General features: G+C 37.2%; 1 protein-coding gene across 7 annotated transcripts in view; it reads left to right on the top strand.

Annotated features, from left to right (window-relative positions):
• The window catches only part of LOC126973316 (RING finger protein 44-like), a 69,143-nt gene extending 52,099 nt beyond the window's left edge, over nt 1-17,044 (top strand). For 6 of the 7 annotated variants that reach the window (XM_050820531.1, XM_050820533.1, XM_050820530.1 and 3 more), the window contains 8 exons: nt 1,276-1,392; nt 3,070-3,174; nt 4,577-4,645; nt 6,453-6,584; nt 7,033-7,116; nt 7,958-8,177; nt 9,096-9,208; nt 10,194-17,044. In XM_050820531.1, the coding sequence (XP_050676488.1) occupies nt 1,276-1,392; nt 3,070-3,174; nt 4,577-4,645; nt 6,453-6,584; nt 7,033-7,116; nt 7,958-8,177; nt 9,096-9,208; nt 10,194-10,256 (903 nt within the window). In that variant the 3' untranslated portion in view covers nt 10,257-17,044. The remainder of the gene's footprint in view (nt 1-1,275; nt 1,393-3,069; nt 3,175-4,576; nt 4,646-6,452; nt 6,585-7,032; nt 7,117-7,957; nt 8,178-9,095; nt 9,209-10,193) is intronic. The other variant, XM_050820532.1, reaches the window with a different exon arrangement.
• Nucleotides 17,045-17,982: the final 938 nt, after the last annotated feature.

The following is a 17,982-nucleotide window of genomic DNA, read 5'->3' on the forward strand; positions in this document are numbered from 1 at the left end:
TTTTTACACCGCATCACTTGCGAACTCCGACTTACACATTTCAAGGTACATGTCAAAGTAGACTAGAGAAGTAGCGAGAAAAGCGGGAGGTTCGAACAAATTCCTTTCAGGTTTCCAATTAACTTTGATGCTAAAAACACATCGCACAATGCTTCATTATAGATAGGCAACCCCCTGACATATTTCATGATGCTTGGTCGCCTTTAAATGGGCCAGCCGTGATTTATTAATACTAAATTTGAAGGATTTAATTTTATGCTGTATATTGAGGTTAATGCTAATAACATCATCTTCTCGACCTTAGCGAATGAATTAAAATGAATACTTAAAATAAACTTAAAATTATTCTCCACAACGACCGTGAATCAGCCTGTGTACATCCCAAGATTGGCGCCTATTGATGAGCGGTGCACACCATTTTCCACAACTCCCTTCGTTTTAAAAAAACATTTATCGTACTTCTGGGTATTTTGTGAAGGGCTATTAATTATATATATACATCTTTATGGCACTGTGTTCACCCCTATAAATATGTTTTATTTGCATAACATAATATCTATTTTATGTATCTATAGCATGTTACAAGTTTTAATGAATTCAGTAATATACCAATGTACAACTCGATATTATTGAAATCCTAGAACGATTTTACATATTGAAACGCTTTTCTGGGAGTATCTAACGCACTGTTTTGTGGCTATATTGTATTGATATATCAACGATATGTATCAAAATAGTTGATATGTTTTCTCTGTGTTGGGGTTTTAACCATGGTTTTTGGTCGATTTCAAATAATGTATGCTTAGTTACATCATTTTTTCCACTTGCTTTATTATAAGTTATTAGATTTATCATTATTTGAAGACATTTGTGACATTTTCATATGCCTGGATTAATTTATTTTTTTAATTTTATTATACTTAAAAAGAGTTAAAACATTTCTATTTCAAGTAATAACTCAAAGGCGATGTCTTCACGTAATGTTGAAACCTATCTTTTTTATTTATATATTTCATCTGTCAAGTAGATTGATAATATTTATAGCAAGTATCAGGTTAATATTTCTTTTCAATAAAAGCTTTATATGAGTGAGCGAATTTATATGACACGCTTCTAACAATGCGGACGGCAAATAAGCTCTTACGTGTTTGGTGTAAGGTTTAATATTAATTGAAGACACCTTGCAGAATAAAAACACCAATACTGGCACTGCGTTTGTTCCAAAAGGTCGTATTTTAATAGCGCGTGTGTTATTCAAGCTAATGTGTATGACAGATGGGCGGGATGTACACCGGGTTGCCGTACCACGGTAGTTTTGGGCCTCCGCCCCCTCCGCGAGGGCCCTTCGCATCACCCCCTCATCCGCATACGCACTACATCGCGAATACACAGGTGAGTCACTTGAGGAAGCGGCTTAAAGCCAATTCCTTTCACATAACTATTTTTTTTAATCTGATCCCACTGCTAGGCAAAGGCCTCCCCTGCTTTACTCCTTTTATCACGGTCCCGTGCCAGCTCCGACCAGGTCTTACTATAGGCATCAAAATCGTCACGCCATCGTTTCCGCCATTTTTCACACATATGCATCCTGCCCATCCTAACTTATGGTGCACATACATGGTCACTTTCAGAAAATCAGAAGTCCAAACTCCAGATTTGCCAGTGAGCTATGAAGAACAGTATTCTGGGAGTAGTGTTAATTGATCGCATAAGAAATACGGATCTGAGCTCCAGAACTGGCATTGCTGATGTGGGAGAAAAAAAATTAATTATAAACATGTTTAAAAGAATCTGTGTATTTTTCTTAGTAAAGGCATATGAAGTAGATCGCGATTAGAACACTTTGAATTAAGCTTACTCCTGTAAAGTCCCTAAACACGTAAAACCTTTATCTACACCCATGCTTTAAATCCTCTGTTAAAGTTTCTAAAACAGTTAGCTTATCGCCAACATTAAAGCACCCAATGTCCTAATAACCATTACAGCATCCAAATGTGTGTTGTAATGAAATTCAGTACAACATTACATCATCCGTTTTCATTATAACACTCATTTGGATGATGTGACTAAGGTTACTAAAACTGGCTTTTTAATGTTAGCAGTAAGCTAACTGTTTCAGAATCTTTTATAGAGGATTCATATTGCATATTGCATCTGATACACAAGAGTTGCATAAATAACTATTACAGATTCAATTCTTATAGCCTAAACGCATTTAAATGTTGATCGCTGAATGCAATGCTTCCATATGATAAAAATATTTTTTCTCGATAGAAATAAAATACCCAAGTAGATTTACTGTGAAATTATTTAGCCAACGCAATATTTAAAATCAAAATTAAGTATACTTTATTAAAATTGCAAGAAAATATTTTAATTTATTCATTTATATTATTCCCCAATAAGAGGCAAGATAAGTGGCCATTTTTACATACAAACATTTTCCACTCTTTTCTCCTTCTATTTTAACCCTGCTCTGATCAAAATTATTTTCAATATCATCATGATCTGTGTCTCTGTTTTGCTTTTTTATAATATTTTTGTTTTTGTTAGTGCCAGAGTACTTCAAAACAGTACTTAAATAGAGCCCGTGTATATAAAATCGTCAATAATTAACAAAACAGTCCGATTTTCCCGTTACCACTCTCCCACTTGAAACAGGACTTGAAACTTTGTAGAATCAATTACCGGCTGCGGTTTTCCCGAACCGATTAGGGACCTTCAAGAAATGTGCATACTCCCACCTTAAAGGTCGGCAACGCATCTTTTGGCACCTGTTGTTGCGGATGTCCATGAGTGGTTGCCTCACCACTCCCCATCCCGTGAGCCTCTTGCCCGTTTGCCCCCTCTTATATTAAAAAAATGCTCGTTGAGTCTCGTGCCAGCATTTGGCGACGCTCAACATTTGCTGAGGATGCCTCGTGTAGAAGCGAAACACGTGTCCAATTGGTTGAAGACAAATAAGAAAACTCACAACATTTGCATGAAACAATGAGACAAGTGTTGGTTTATTTCTTTAAAAAAAATCTGAGCTCGTGAGGAAATAACACCGCTGTGTTTTTATTTTAGCGCGCAGAGGGCGGTCGGTTGGATATGTTGAGCGGAGAGGGAACTATATCACCGCTTCAAGCACATCCTGATCTTCATCACGCGCCACTTTTGCTGGCCACTGAGGTAAGTTCCCATTAGGCTTTATTTAGTGACCGACCGACGGTCAGCACTGACGTCGGTCGAGCGTAGCGCGTACCCGTACACGCAGAACATGTTCCGTTTAGCGCTCAGATGAGAGCAAACTTGATAGTGAGTGTATAATTGCGAAGAAAAATTAATCTGTTTTTAACCTCTGGAATATGTGTGTACTACTTGCGCACACGATTACGTAATAAAGGACGGAGAAGATATTCATGTATACCCAATTTTTCAAATATTAAAATGGACTTTATGCAATGTATTCGAAATTGACAGAACACTAATATTTGTTTACGATTTTTGAAAACGTTGTTACACACGCGCTTACGGTCGGTCGCTCGGTCAGCGTCGCACTCAACAGACTAATTTATCGCCGACGTTCGACTGACGAATCTCGTCAAGTTCAATTTCTACGCAACGTACAGCTGTGTCGCGACACAGCTGTAGAAATTCAACAGCACTGGACTGAACGCGACCATATTATGTTTTCGTCGTTATAGCTACGCTTGTGCGACGTCAGCGCTGACCGTCGTCGGTCGAGAACTTTATGCAGCCCAAAAATTCCTTTTTCCGTATTTATAGGTTAGACACACTTTTTTAGACACACTTTTTACACATATTATCTTGCCCCAAGTTAAAGTAAGGGAGAATGCATATTATTTTTCTACATTTCGATTTATATCTTACATTAGTAAGTTGTAGGATCGTTACATTAATAAATTCCGACAGACGTAACGTATCGACAATCAATTGTAGTGCAGATTCCACGTTTCGCCCTTAATTTGTGAAACTCCCAAGTACTCGAAGATCAAAAACAAAGCAATCGCGTTATTTTTTTTTATGACAATAAGGGACGAGACGAGCAGGACTTTTAGCTGATGGTTATTGATACGCCCTGCCCATTACTATGCAGTACTGCTCAGAATTCTTGAGAAACCCAAAAATTCTGAGGGGCGCTACAATTGCGCTCGTCACCTTGTTAATACATAAGATGTTAGTCTCATTTGCCCAGTAATTTTACTAGCTACGGCGCCCTTCAGACAGAAACCCATTAATTACTGCTTAAAGGCAAACAAAGGTGCCGTTGTGGTATCCATAATTTAGCCGGCATCCTTTGTAAAGAAGCCTCCCACTGGTACATGCCCTTAGTCGCCTCTTACGACACACTTAGCCTGGACTTTCCTATTCTTTTTATGCCCCGGGGAATGGGCGGGAGTAATATATGACCCCTCTTATATAAAAAAAAAACATTACATGAGCCCAATCATCATATCCCAATCCCGAATGGTCCCAGCTACCTGTTCCTCAAAGATTGTAGCAAACGTCGAGGCAGCTATATTTATTGCCCAAGCCAAACTTAATTTAAGAAATACAATGTATGGTTCAGACACAGCGTGCCCCAATAGAGCTGATGGCGAGCCACCACGCCAGACACGCCTTGTCGCACCATCATCACGTGAGTCTATTTATCTTATCACCACATTTGACGATGTTTTTTGTGGATGCTTGGCCTATTCATGTGTCAGTTTTGATGAAACCTCTTTCAGCATTTTGTACTTATTTTTTCCTGAATAACATGCCAAATTTTGTAGAATCTCACCGTATATTGGCATGATTTCTTACTGTTTTCTTGTAGAATCACTTACTAATTTTATGGATAATATATTGCAATATTTGAACAAAGTCGCAGTGTTTTTTTGGCACTAACTGCATTTTCTATGCTAAATATTTCCATGTATGCCTGTATACATTTTCCTAGTTGCATGCGTATTTAAGCAGAATTCTACCCTATTTTGGCAGTCTTTTAATGTCCTTTACGCAGAATCAATTGCTGTATTTTAACAAATCCTAACCTAGTTTAAAATTTCTCTATTCTGCGTGTATGTAGAATCGTATTTTAGTAGAATCTCACCGTATTTTACCTGAATCTATTAGTGTATATCTCTTGACCTAGTGCCTTAGCAGATTAGTCGTCTAAATTTGAGCCGAATACTCGTCAGTTTTACAGATTGTCTAACAATAATTTGACGGACCTGTTCATTTATTTTCATCGCTTATGCCAATGTAGTTTAGTTGATTTGTTGACTATCTAGATAGCTAGATAATCTATTTTAATGTATGAGTGTGTATTATATTAACTCAACTATAAATCGGAATGAAAATACAGATCACAGCTGAGGAATTACAGACACATACACTCATGCCTTTGTCTCGCTGGTGTAGTCAGAGATAGCAGAACGCTACATGCTTCTATCCTTACAATTTCATATATGCTCGCCGGTTCGGGGTACTTCGGACCTTTCCCGTTTCTGAATCATTTGGCCTATATCGGCGACTTTGGTTCTCCTACGGATCTCCTCATTTCTGATTCGATCTCGCAGTAAAACTGCGAGCAATAGCCCTCTGAGCGACCATGAACCTTAGCATTAATCCCTCTCTATGTCGTTGACTTTGGTGTGACGTAAACACTGACCTCTACTATTTACCACTGGACTGGCGGCTGTCAAAGTGCATTTGTGCCTAATTGATATTCGCCATTTGGGCGCTTTTGGCCATGTAGCGAGAGACTGCGGTACTAAAACTATTGATGACAACCACAGCTAAACAAACATGAATAGGAAAACTATTTACAAAAGAAAATTGTGTACTTTATTACGTTGACTCCTGTAGTATAAATAACAAGGAAAACAACTGAAATTAATTCAAAATGCATTAATTTAGAGTATTATACGTTTCTCTCGCAGCCATTTGTATTATACGTCAAAATTAGTTCTCTGAACGCTCGCGGGTGGCGCTTCAAATAGGCATACAAAATTTGCTGTCAAACACATGAAACAGCCTGTCCAGTGGTATTTATACAGGTCAGTGGACATTAAGAATTATAAAAACTTATTTAAATAGCTTTTGATATGAAAATGTATTCAATATCTTACGTTTTTAAAGTGATAACCCTCACTTCTTCACAAAAACAAAATTTTATGAACGATGCGGGACTCGAGGGGTTGAGCAGGTTATCAATTTTAAAATAGATCCTGTAGATGAAGCCACAACCTGAGAGTTGAACACAGCTAACAAGATTTTATAGCGAGGCGTTACTCGAACGGTTAGCGCACAGTTGGTTAGAGCATCGGCATGGAATGCCGCAGGTCGGGGGTTCGAGTCCCGCATCGTTCATAAAATTTTGCACTTCAAATTTTATTTGTGTATGAAATTGTATTATTTTGCATTTTTATCAGTGTGTTTATTGTGTTTTATCTGTGTAGCAGCGCCGCAGCGGTGGGGTGAGCGTGAGTGGCGGAGTCAGTGTGGGAGTCGTCGCGACGGGAGCCCGAGGCCGGCCCTACGTGCGGAGCGCTCCTCGCTGGACCACGCACCCCGTGCACGTGCACGCACAGGTATCCGGGTCACACACGGCCGTTCCCAATATACTAAACCACCTTCGCACGACACGCCACAAGTTAGGATATCATCCCCACCATCTGGATGTGAGGCGGTCCTCCAACAGTGCGGTTTTCAAGGAGCTTTCTTCCTCGTACTACTACTAAGATGTGGAATGAGCTTCCTTGTGCGGTGTTTCCGGGACGATACGACATGGGTACCTTCAAAAAATCGCGTACACCTTCCTTAAAGGCCGGCAACGCTCTTGTGATTCCTTTGGTGTTGCAGGAGAATGTGGGCGGCGGTGATCACTTAGCACCAGGTGACCCGTACGCTCGTTTGTCCTCTTATTCCATAAAAAAATTTACCAAACAAGTTGAGATATACTTAACAATAAAGAATATTATTTACTTTTAATATATGTATTTTTGTTTGTAATGTAGATAGCTAATTGTTTGCTTTCAGGGTGGCGGGGGCCTCGTGAACGCGATACCGCAGCTGCACGTGACGCCGACTCTGTCTCTCCCCCCTCCGCCCCCCACCTACCAGGTACCATCCATTTAAGAGTCGAGCAAGATACGCTGTTTTGTAACACCCCTTCAGTTTTATCATATAAAACAACATTGTTTAGATTGCGTTTATCAGGTTATAACAGAGGTTCCGTTCCGAAACAGTTCCGAAGGGCTGTTTGATCCGATTCCTGACGCCGAATTCCACCTTCGCACGACACGCCAAAAGTTTAGGATATCATCTCCACCATCTGGAAGTGTGGCGTTCCTCCACAGTGCGGTTTTCAAGGATTTTTCTTCCATGTACAGCCAAGCTGTGCAATGAGCTTCCTTGTGCGGTGTTTCCCGGATGATACGATATGGGTACTTTCAATAAAAGCACGTACACTTATAAAAGATCGGCTAAGTTCTTGTGATTCCTCTGGTGTTGCAAGAGACTGGGTAATACCAGGTGACCCGGACGTCTGTTTATCTTCCTCTTCCATTTTTGTTTGTTTTCATTTTATTATAATCTGTCTCCTTCATTGGGACATTCAACAATATGTGTGTTCTACTGGTACTCATTGACTTGCTTGTGGAATGGCCTATGCCAGACCCAATTTTTATAATTATGCATCTGGTTTGCTAGTTATGAGGTCTTGAGATTTTGCGTCTCAGTCTTCTTGATACTATGCATCTGTTCATTAGGGCTTTTGCTAGTATGGTAGGGTGATTTTCTGAGAAACAATGACTCCTCTTCTATAAAAAAATAAAATGTATGTGTATCTATCAGCTGTCCAAATAATGAAATAATTATGTCGCCATACATAATTATTTAATTATTTGGACAGTCGTGTAGCCCCGCCGACCGCACCATAAAGTATCAATTGACGTAAATATAGTTAACACGCCTCATGCAGGTGTTCCTCAACCTGTTGGCCATGTTCCCGCTGTCGCCGTACGACGCGCGCAACGACGACGGCGCCGACTCGCCCGAGACCGAGAACTACGAGGCGCTGCTGTCGCTGGCCGAGCGGCTCGGGGAGGCCAAGCCGCGCGGCCTGGCGCGGGCCGAGATCGACCTGCTGCCCAGCTACAAGTACTGCGAGCAGACGCACCAGGGTAACACTCGGCCGTATTGTGGAGCGACTGTCGCTTACCTGTCGCTTACCTGTCGCATGCCGGGTGTAGTGGTACGGGGCCACGTTCAGAGCTGACCGGTCAACCAAGCGTTGAGCTTGATCTGCTGCCCAAATACAAAATGATGCACCAGGGCATGCTATTCGCATTATTTGCGGTCTCAAACAAAATGTATGGAAAGCGACTGTCGCTTAGGTTAGAGGCATGCTTAGTTTAGTGGTAAAAGGCTAACCAAACGCCGCTCAATAATTATTTATTTATTAATTAATTTGGTAATTTGTATTTTTACAGCGATACAGTTGAATTAAATATTAAAATATAGCTAGTAATATGGTCAAAAGTGGATTACATATTAATATGGTCAAACTGTTCCTGTGATGTGTTGTGTGTGTATGTGTGTGTGCGTGTCGCGTGTGGGTGTGTCTATTTTGTTCTGTGCATTTTTCTTATTCCAGTCTTTCGTTTATATTTCGACAAACGAAATAGATCTAAGCCAGATTAATCATTGTTATATGTTTGTGTAATACAGCATAAAGCGTATAACCCACTTCCTTCCCACGGTCTTACTGAGCTTTCTTGACTCCCTACAAGTTCTCATTTTTTAGGCGTCCATAGATGTCTCTCTGCCCTCTTTCTGGGGCCGGCCGACAACAACCGCTTAGTCGTCTGACACTTCGTCTCCTCTTCTTGAAGCCTTCCTTTCTGTGTCACTCTGTGGTCACGACGCCAACTTACGACAAATCTTACCAACCTGACTCCCGGATTTTCCCTCTCTAGATGGTCCAGCAGTTCGCCTCTCGCCTGATCATACAAACTGTATTCCCACAGCACGTGGTCGCGGTTATGTAAGCATATAGTATATATTACCATAATTAATTGTAGTCGTGTTGTCCGTCACAGGCGAGCAGACTTCGTGCGTGGTGTGTATGTGTGAGTTTGAAGCGCGCCAGACGCTTCGCGTGCTGCCGTGTGCTCACGAGTTTCACGCCAAGTGCGTCGACAAATGGCTGCGGGTATGTACACGCATAATAAACATATATTTTTTTTTGATTTAATGGAAATAAGAACGAAACCAGCAGGACGTTCTGCTGATGGTAATTTATTCGATGCCCATTATAATAGGTGCCGCTGAGGATTCTTGAACATTCAATTGATTCATTTGAGTAGGACTACAATTGCGCTCGTCACCTTGGGACATAAGATGTTAAGCCTTTTTTATTCAATAATTTCACTAGTTACGGCGCCCTTTAGACCGTAACAATGTTTACACATTACTGCTTCACGGCAGAAAATGGCGCCGTTGTGGTATCCATAATTCAGCCGGCATCCTGTGCAAAGAAGCCTCACAATGAATAGATGTATAAAAATCTACGACCTTGACCTATTTGACAACACCAATTGATAAAGATAGCAACAAGTTGAAAAACTTTTAATTTATGTAGAGTAAATGTAATATACTGTATGTACAAGTAAATTATTTTCAAGATGTTTTTGCATTTGAGTGTATGGACGTGTATGGTCAGTGTATAAATGATTAAACCAATATTTTTTATATTTTTTTATAGTTTTAATAGGTAGGTGAAGTACCTTAGGATATTTAAATAGTGAATATTAGTATTAAATTTAATTTTTGATTCTAAATTGCTTCAACTCCAAGCGTTGCAACACATTTGTGTTGGAGCCATGTGTTCCAGTGGCGTGACCTTTTTAACATCACAGTATTTTTTAAATATTTTTAAATTGCTTTTTTTGTTTGGTTCTTTCTTTCAAATGATACGAAATATTACGTGTTTGCATTGTACGCGTAAAGTCTTAGTTAATAAAACAAGGGTGACAGAATAATCCAGCCACCTCAAGCAGCGCCCGTTCCTGAGCATTTCGCATGGACCAGCCATCGCTCCCATATATTCTACTTTGTTTTTTTTAGTAAATGTTTTGTCTCTTTGAGTCGAACATATTCTTGTTTGGTTTTTTTAATGAATGTTTTTTTTCTTTCAGTCGAACAGAACGTGCCCCATTTGCCGCGGGAACGCTTCGGAGTATTTCAACAACTCGGAGTGACTCGAGCCAAAATCGCCCTTATCTTCACCATGGTAGTAACTAGAATGCTGCGCCCTCCGCCCAATATATATCTTTCTAACCGACACCAAAAGAGGGAGGTTTAAGTCTACTTTTATCAGTTTTTCTTTTAAGCAATCTTTTTAATGGGTATTTTGATTTTTATGATTATTATTTTATAGGAAATACTAAGTTTGTCCATTTCTCGATTTAAATTAATCATGATTACAAGATATACAAGAACTACAATAAAAAATATCGATTATCGAATCAAAGGATATTAATGAATGGAATTAAAAATTAAACTATTTAAGTTTGGCTACATATACATCATAAAATTCAAAAATATTGCTTAGTGACAAACTATTTGTTATTTTCCTTTTCAACTACTTTTTCGTCGGTATTTTATTAATATTCATATTATATTTTGTAAATACATACTTAACTGAAAAAAAAACCAATAGTATGTAGGAAAGCTTTAAAACCGAATTGTCTTTACAACTCGGGCGAATCAACATGACAATAATTTTTTTTATATTTATATCGATTACTGGGAGATCATAAATCCCTATAATCGATCCATAAATACGAAAAAATACCTATGTAGATTGTAGTTTTGTAGTTGATAACATAAATAAAATGTGCTAATGTGCTCAGTATAACTTAGAGTAAGAATCGTAAAATATTATTTTTGCATGCCTACCCGGCAGATTGTTAGCACCTATGATTATAATGTAACACCAATGTACCCACTCAATCTATGCAATTAAATGACTTGATTTGATTTGATTTGAGTATAATGTTACGCTGAAGTGGCTTATAAATTTTTAACAGTGTTATAATAATTAACGTTGAAAGTTTACAATTTTAACGAGTAACCCAACTCTACTATCGCCACTGGCCACGCAAGGCGACTGTCGATACCCAGCGAGATGTCATGTTCATTCGCTCGGCTTGTATATGAAAGCAATTATTATTGTAAAGTAGTTTTACATTACATTTATTTCACAGTTTTGCATTAAAAATAGAATAATTTTCTGTATTTTGACATTACCATAGAGTTTGGTCTCACTTTGTTAGTAATTGTAATTTAATCAATGGAAATAACGTTATTTTTAATGATATTATTATATAACTTTTGGACGGATGGGTTAAAGCATTTATTTGTATTAGAATAAGGGCGATTTCAAATGTGCCAGAAAGCTCAATTATAACGCGACGGTTTTTCCTGATTTTTTCACAATATCCTTTTCATTTGCAGTTATATAATCTATGTTGTGTAAAAATCACTATAGTTTGATAGTTGTCGTCGAATTAGTGTCTCCTCGTTAACGTTTGTAATCGTTTAAAACCGTCGCATTTTTGATCGCAACGTCGCAGTTACCGACAAAGCATCTGATTCCTGTCCGTACGTACGGCCTTAGTCGTGTGTTAGAGCTAGTGTGTGTTTTGTAAATAACAAATTAGTCTTTAAGTATTTTTTCATTTGCACTATTTTTAATACATATCGATTTAATACTCTGCGGCTTACGGAATAACGTTCTATTTCGTCTAACCGGGTTCTCGAATTTTCCGCCACCATTGGTCTTATTTTCATGTTTTTAGTAATAGCGCCATCTTGTTGGAGATGCGGCATCATACACCGACCAATCAGAGAGCTATTAGTCTGTCGTGCGTCCTGATTGATCCATTCTTACGTCTAACAAATGCAAGATAGAAATGGAGCTTTAGACAATAATAATCTTTAATTTCTGAGTTGCAGAGCGCTAATTGTTTCATATATATTATATTACGAAATGAGTTTAAGGTAAGATAGCGTGCGTATTTTTCTGCTTTAACCGTTAGTGCGAGAAGAATTATTCGAATATATTTAGATTTGGCGTACTGATGTGCTTTTGTGGTGTGGGAAGTTGTGTGCAGTGTGAGTTTCAATCGGTATTGTTGATACATTTATCGGTAATGTGTTCAAAATTAGGGATACTTCCTGTGCCGGGTTCCGTACACACGTTTGACGCGCCAGCGCTTTGCGGTGTGTCGCGTGCTTAAACTAAAGCAATAAATAGTTTTAATTAAAGTAACAGTAGATTATCCGGATCGAAGGACCATAAAATTTTTCATATTTTATACAATTTATTATACTTACACTGTTTGGCTCTGCGGGTTGGGCTGTTTCAAGGAGTGAGAGACGAGTAGTGCAGAGTTCATCGTCTCACTCGCATTACATTACAGAAATTATTACATGTGGTTTGTGCTTTCTTCGTTGCATTTACAGACCTTGCAACTTACAGGGTTGTGCAAGAGACGTATGAACCATAGTACTAAAAAAACTCGCCAAGTGCGAGTCGGACTAATTACTAGAATAGTTTTAAATTTTTGCCGAAAAAGCCGGCAATGCTCGTATGATTCATTGCCCGTATTCGATAAAAAATACACGGCAGGTCCATACGTCTTCCTCTAAAACTCAAGTGCGAAAAATATTACACCACGCGCGTGTAGAAATGTTCAAGTACCGTCTACCTGCAGGGACGTTCATGTAAATAGTTTAGCGGTGTGCTTTTGTACAGTGTAATAATGGGTGTGAAGCAAATATTAGGGGGTCTTTTACGGTGTTTTTTTCTTTATCTCTAGGCAGGCATAATTTTAAAAGTTTTACCATAGAATATTTCCGAACCTAGCCCATATAAGCTTACGAACCCCTTATTCGCCTTATTAGGTGTAAAATTGAGATCGCGAAAGTAATTTCATTGCCGGCTCACAATTATAGTAACGCAGTTATTAAAACAAACTTTTACAATATAATTTTTTTAATATTTATAAGTTCGGTATTGGCCCGTATAAAAGCTCTTAAAGCCTAATTCTTGGGGTAAAGTTTTATAAAAATCAAGTCAAATCAAGCCAATAGAGAAAATAATATAATTGCAGGCGTTCTTACAATACCAGTTGTACCGGTAGCCAAAATAAGTAATACAAGCTGTGATCGTGTACCATTTCGTTTTTATTTCGTTATTTAAATTTTAGATTAATTTATTGCAGTGCAGATTAAAACAAAAAAAAAAAATACTGCATTACAATACTGTGTGAGTGAGAAAGAAAACTATGTGACGTCATTTAAGATTATTTTCTCTATTGACACGGCTTTTACGTATACATACATATTCATTTCCTACTTTAACAGAAATGAAGAAGTTTAACCCTTATTTTATCCCCTAAGGGTAATTTTCAGAAATCCCTTCTTAGTAATTTATCTTGTTCACTTTAGTAATTTGAGGAACATTTGTGCTTAATTTCAAGTCTTTATCAGCAGCGGTTCTACATTGTTTGATTTCAGCGTTGATAAAATTATCAGTCAGTTGTGACAAATAATGCCTGAAATTTTCATCAAAATCGGTCCAGCCACTTTTGAAGACCTTAGGAAAAATACACATCGATTTTTATACAGTAGGTTTAGATTTATTGTCATGAACGTCAAGAGAATTTTTTTTTCGAAATTGATTCCTTGAGAAATCTTCAAGATGCCAAATTTATTTTCCGCTCTTTTTAAAAATAATTCTATTTAGCTGTGATCAATTAATATCAGCTGATTATAATAAAACTGAATAATTAAAAATTACGTCCTCTTTTGTCGTACGATCTAAACTTATTTATTTTCAACTGAACTAACGTCAATTTCTTATGTCAATTACTCTTACTTTCGTCGCGATATGACGTCAACGGCATAAGGAGATATTTCTTCTTTCGTTTGCTCGGAGTGATGCCAAATTGTACCAACTGATTTCCAGGAAATATCTAAGTTCGAGCTGTAATTACAATGACCAATTTATGCCATTCAGAATGCCCTCGCCACCATTTTTTGGGTCATGTTAATACTATCTATACTGAAATGTATTTTGATTTTTTGAGCTCCTGTTACCCTAAACGGGTCTTAGTTGTTTCGCCGTCAGGGTTGGCTTTGTGCTTGATTCTTCAGGTCTTCGAATTACCCTTCGCTTCTTCAAATATTGCCATTAATTACACTGCACGTCAAATGTTTGGAATGGGAGTTTTTTTTATGGCCGGAATTACTTTGTTAGTCGGGGTAAAATTGATACAGAATTTAAAATTCAACCCATAAACAAAATTGTAATTAATCTGCTATTTTTCCAGTACAAAAATTAAATGTTATTTTACGGCCCCAAACTAGGCATTGCCAAGTTAAGATCCGGTCCATGACACGAGAAACAACACACATATTCATAATACAAATGTTTGATCGTATCGGTATTCGAACACGGGACCCCCAGCTAAGAAGTCAGGTTCAGTAATTACTGGGCTGTGGAGGTCGTCACATCGTATTCGTACCTAGTTAATTTTCTGTGCAATAATATAATTTGTTGTTTTGTTTTGTTGAATTTGTGTCCTTTTGAAAACTCGTATGTATAATATTATTATGGTGACGGTAAACGGCGCGAGGTTCAGATCCATGCTTTGTCACTTAAATGGAAAGCAATTGACAGCGGCATGGCTGACACTGACTTTGACATTGACAGATAATCCATAGATTTACGGAGGCCAAACATTACGCCAGTAGAAAGCTGCCTGAATGAATCTGTCATCCTAATGAACGTTCAACGGCTTAATGCGAGTACTCTCTAGAAATAATTGCAACCAAATTCTAAAAAAGTAATTTGCCGTTTATAATCACTTGGTCCGTGTTGACTCAACTAGAACTCCGCGTCTTCTATCCGATGTTTACTCGTGTGATTTCATGGAATGATAAATATACTTACCTGATGAAACTCGTTATCTAATTGGTGGAAACTGGGAAAAATATCTACCGTCTATTTTAAGCGAATTGTAGTTTAAGCTGCTGTTACCATAGATGTAGAGAATGGACTAAATATTCCGTATTCAGTTCTCGACCCCATGAAGAAGTTTGAGATAGATTTACAAGAAAAATAACTGCCGTTTTCTATATTTCAGTGTGGCCAACGTACAAAAATAAGACAAGTACTGTCAGCCAATTCGCTTTGTCGATTACCTGCGGGTGATATGTTATGTGCGAGCATTGTTTAGTCCATTCTCTGTGTACTATAAGTGTAACTAACACAGCGGTATGTCATAGTATATGATATTTTTGTTCCACTACTTAACGGGGTGCGGTAATTTTTTAGTTTGTAATTTCGAACATAATATACAATATGATTTTTGTAAGATAAGCTCGGCTTCCATTTATTTTTGATTAGTTAAACGTAGTTATATGTTAATATGTTGTAAGTTTTGTGTCGGGGGCGTTGACGTCACAAGATGGCATTCTATGTTTATAGTCTATGGCTCTTTCAAGTTGAGACAGGGGTAGTAGTACAATTGGACTTAATCCGCGCTTGGTTTTCTTTTAGCTTTATTATTTGTTTTATATTAACGCTGCAACATGATAAATTTAATTTGCCAAAATATATTATTTTATTTGTTGTACCATAAACTTTTTTATTTTGGTCGTTAAAGTGACGTCATTCGCTCCCATCACTCTGTGCCATGCTGTGGGCCCCATGTTTACCATTTTTCTCAAAGTACCCTCATTTTAAACACTTAGACCAAGGATGTGACATTGCATTATTTTTACAATATTATTAATACAATTTTGAACTGTATTAAATCGTAACGAAAACGCTATAAAAGATGAAATTGCCACTTAGTGCACACTCGAATTCATACTATAAATGATTTTAGTTTCTATAATTTTTATTGTATAATAATTACTTATTCTAATGGAAAAGTTATTTTCAACTATACTAACATACATTTAATTTTGTTTATTGTAAAGTAGCTTTCTATATCAATCAATAACCCAAAGATATATTACGAAAAGAAAGTAATTTTTAAGGTACTTAATCAAAATTGATTCTATAACTACCACACTAATAATTATTAATCCCTTTTTATTCCATTTTTAATTTCCATATTTTTGAGTCGAAATAACGTATAAATAACAATAAATATTCTTAGTAAGGAATAGGCGTTCGGGAAACTTCATTTTTTGTCTTATATTAAGTTTTTTTTAATTATTGACATGCATTATAATAATTCGTTTCCAAATATATTTTTCAGGGGTTTTGTGCCTTACTTAAATACAATTTTAATTCTTACGCCGTTCCAAAAAGGTTGTATTTTCGGGTAACTTAAAACATTGTTTTACCCGCATACAGTTCCTGTTGTCAAAACAAGTTACCCTATGTAAAAAAATGTTGAGATAAATAATATAATCACAAGTACAAATGTATGTATTATGAAAATTTCTAATACAATTTGAACGCATGTCTAATAATAGCCAGTAACATAATATAGTCTTCCTTATTATATTAACGCTTCTGTGTTAGAATCACAATTTATTTTTATTTTAAATTTGTACGTTTAGCGATTAGTTTAATTTGTTTTTCTTTTCATTGTGTATTATGTGCCTTCGTACGAACAAAAATTTCGTATTAGTTTAATTTCAACGTGTTTATTTTTATTGTTTTAACATTTCTTATATTGTAATGTATTTAGGTGAAATTATGTTATGCTGCTAACTGGCTCGCCTTTTCTACTATCTGTGATTCTTGCAATCTTACTCTGTGGTCAGCTGTCAGAGTTGGCGGTGTGGCGTTGACAGCTGTCACGCGCCAGCCAAGTACCAAAGCGTTGTAATATGTATAGTACGCCCGACCGGTGTTGCTCGTTGATGTTTTCTGTTGATGGATCGACACGGGCCGGGTTCACTACGTCCGCCTCATGTGCTCAGTCGTTTTTATTTTATTAAATGCACTGCTATTTTATTTGCTGTTTTTTTTTTTATTTTCGCCTTTATTCTCCTCTTCTAATACAATTGAAAATTGAAGCCTTTTTGTAAACTAATAAAAGATTTATCGGAACACAACAATGCTATTGCAACTTATACAACTACCCTCAGTATAATATAGGTTACTATTTAGATTATTCAATTAAAACTGTTTTACAACCGTAAATTCGTGAATTTTTGTAATATATTATCGTTATCAGCCAGTATTGGGGAGAAACTAGAAATAAAAATATTCAATGCAAGTGCCTTCCTCTTATTTGCCTGTGTACAAATAAAATATTAAAGAATTTTTTCGTCTATATGTATAAGCATGGATTTCTTGCGATATAATAGGAACGTGCTAAGTATGTCCGAATACACACAACGTTTATTAGTCTGTGCTCCACAATACACGCAATATCTTACTTGCAAGTGTAAAAAGGCCTTTTATCCGCTCAATACGGGCCTTAGCCTCCAGCCAACCCTTCTACCAAAAGTCAATAAGATTTGTAAGTATCAAGTTTTGTTGTTCGGTGTACATATAGGCTCTCGTATTCCAGAATTACAGGCAATTCCCAAAAACCATTTCGGAGGAGCATTTTCAAAACTTGTGGGGCTGTAAAATATGATTTAAGGTTGCGCTAGAGGTACATTCTTCCATACAAACGTAGTATGGCGATTTCTACCCTGATTGAACGTACAGGCAGCGTCTAAAAGATAGCGTCACCCATTGTATTCAAAAACATGGCAACACTCAACGTAACACCGAAGTGACAAAATAGATACCTTCATCCAAAGTAGTCAACACCATAAACGTCATAAACATAGCTACATTCAAAGCACCAAAATATAGAAACCATGGGTTCAAAAATATGGATAAATTTGTGTAAAATGAACATTCGATGAAATGTCATAGGATTTTAACTAGATTGTCGA

The sequence above is a fragment of the Leptidea sinapis genome, chromosome 29 (assembly GCF_905404315.1).
Source record: "Leptidea sinapis chromosome 29, ilLepSina1.1, whole genome shotgun sequence".
Lineage (NCBI taxonomy): Eukaryota > Metazoa > Arthropoda > Insecta > Lepidoptera > Pieridae > Leptidea > Leptidea sinapis.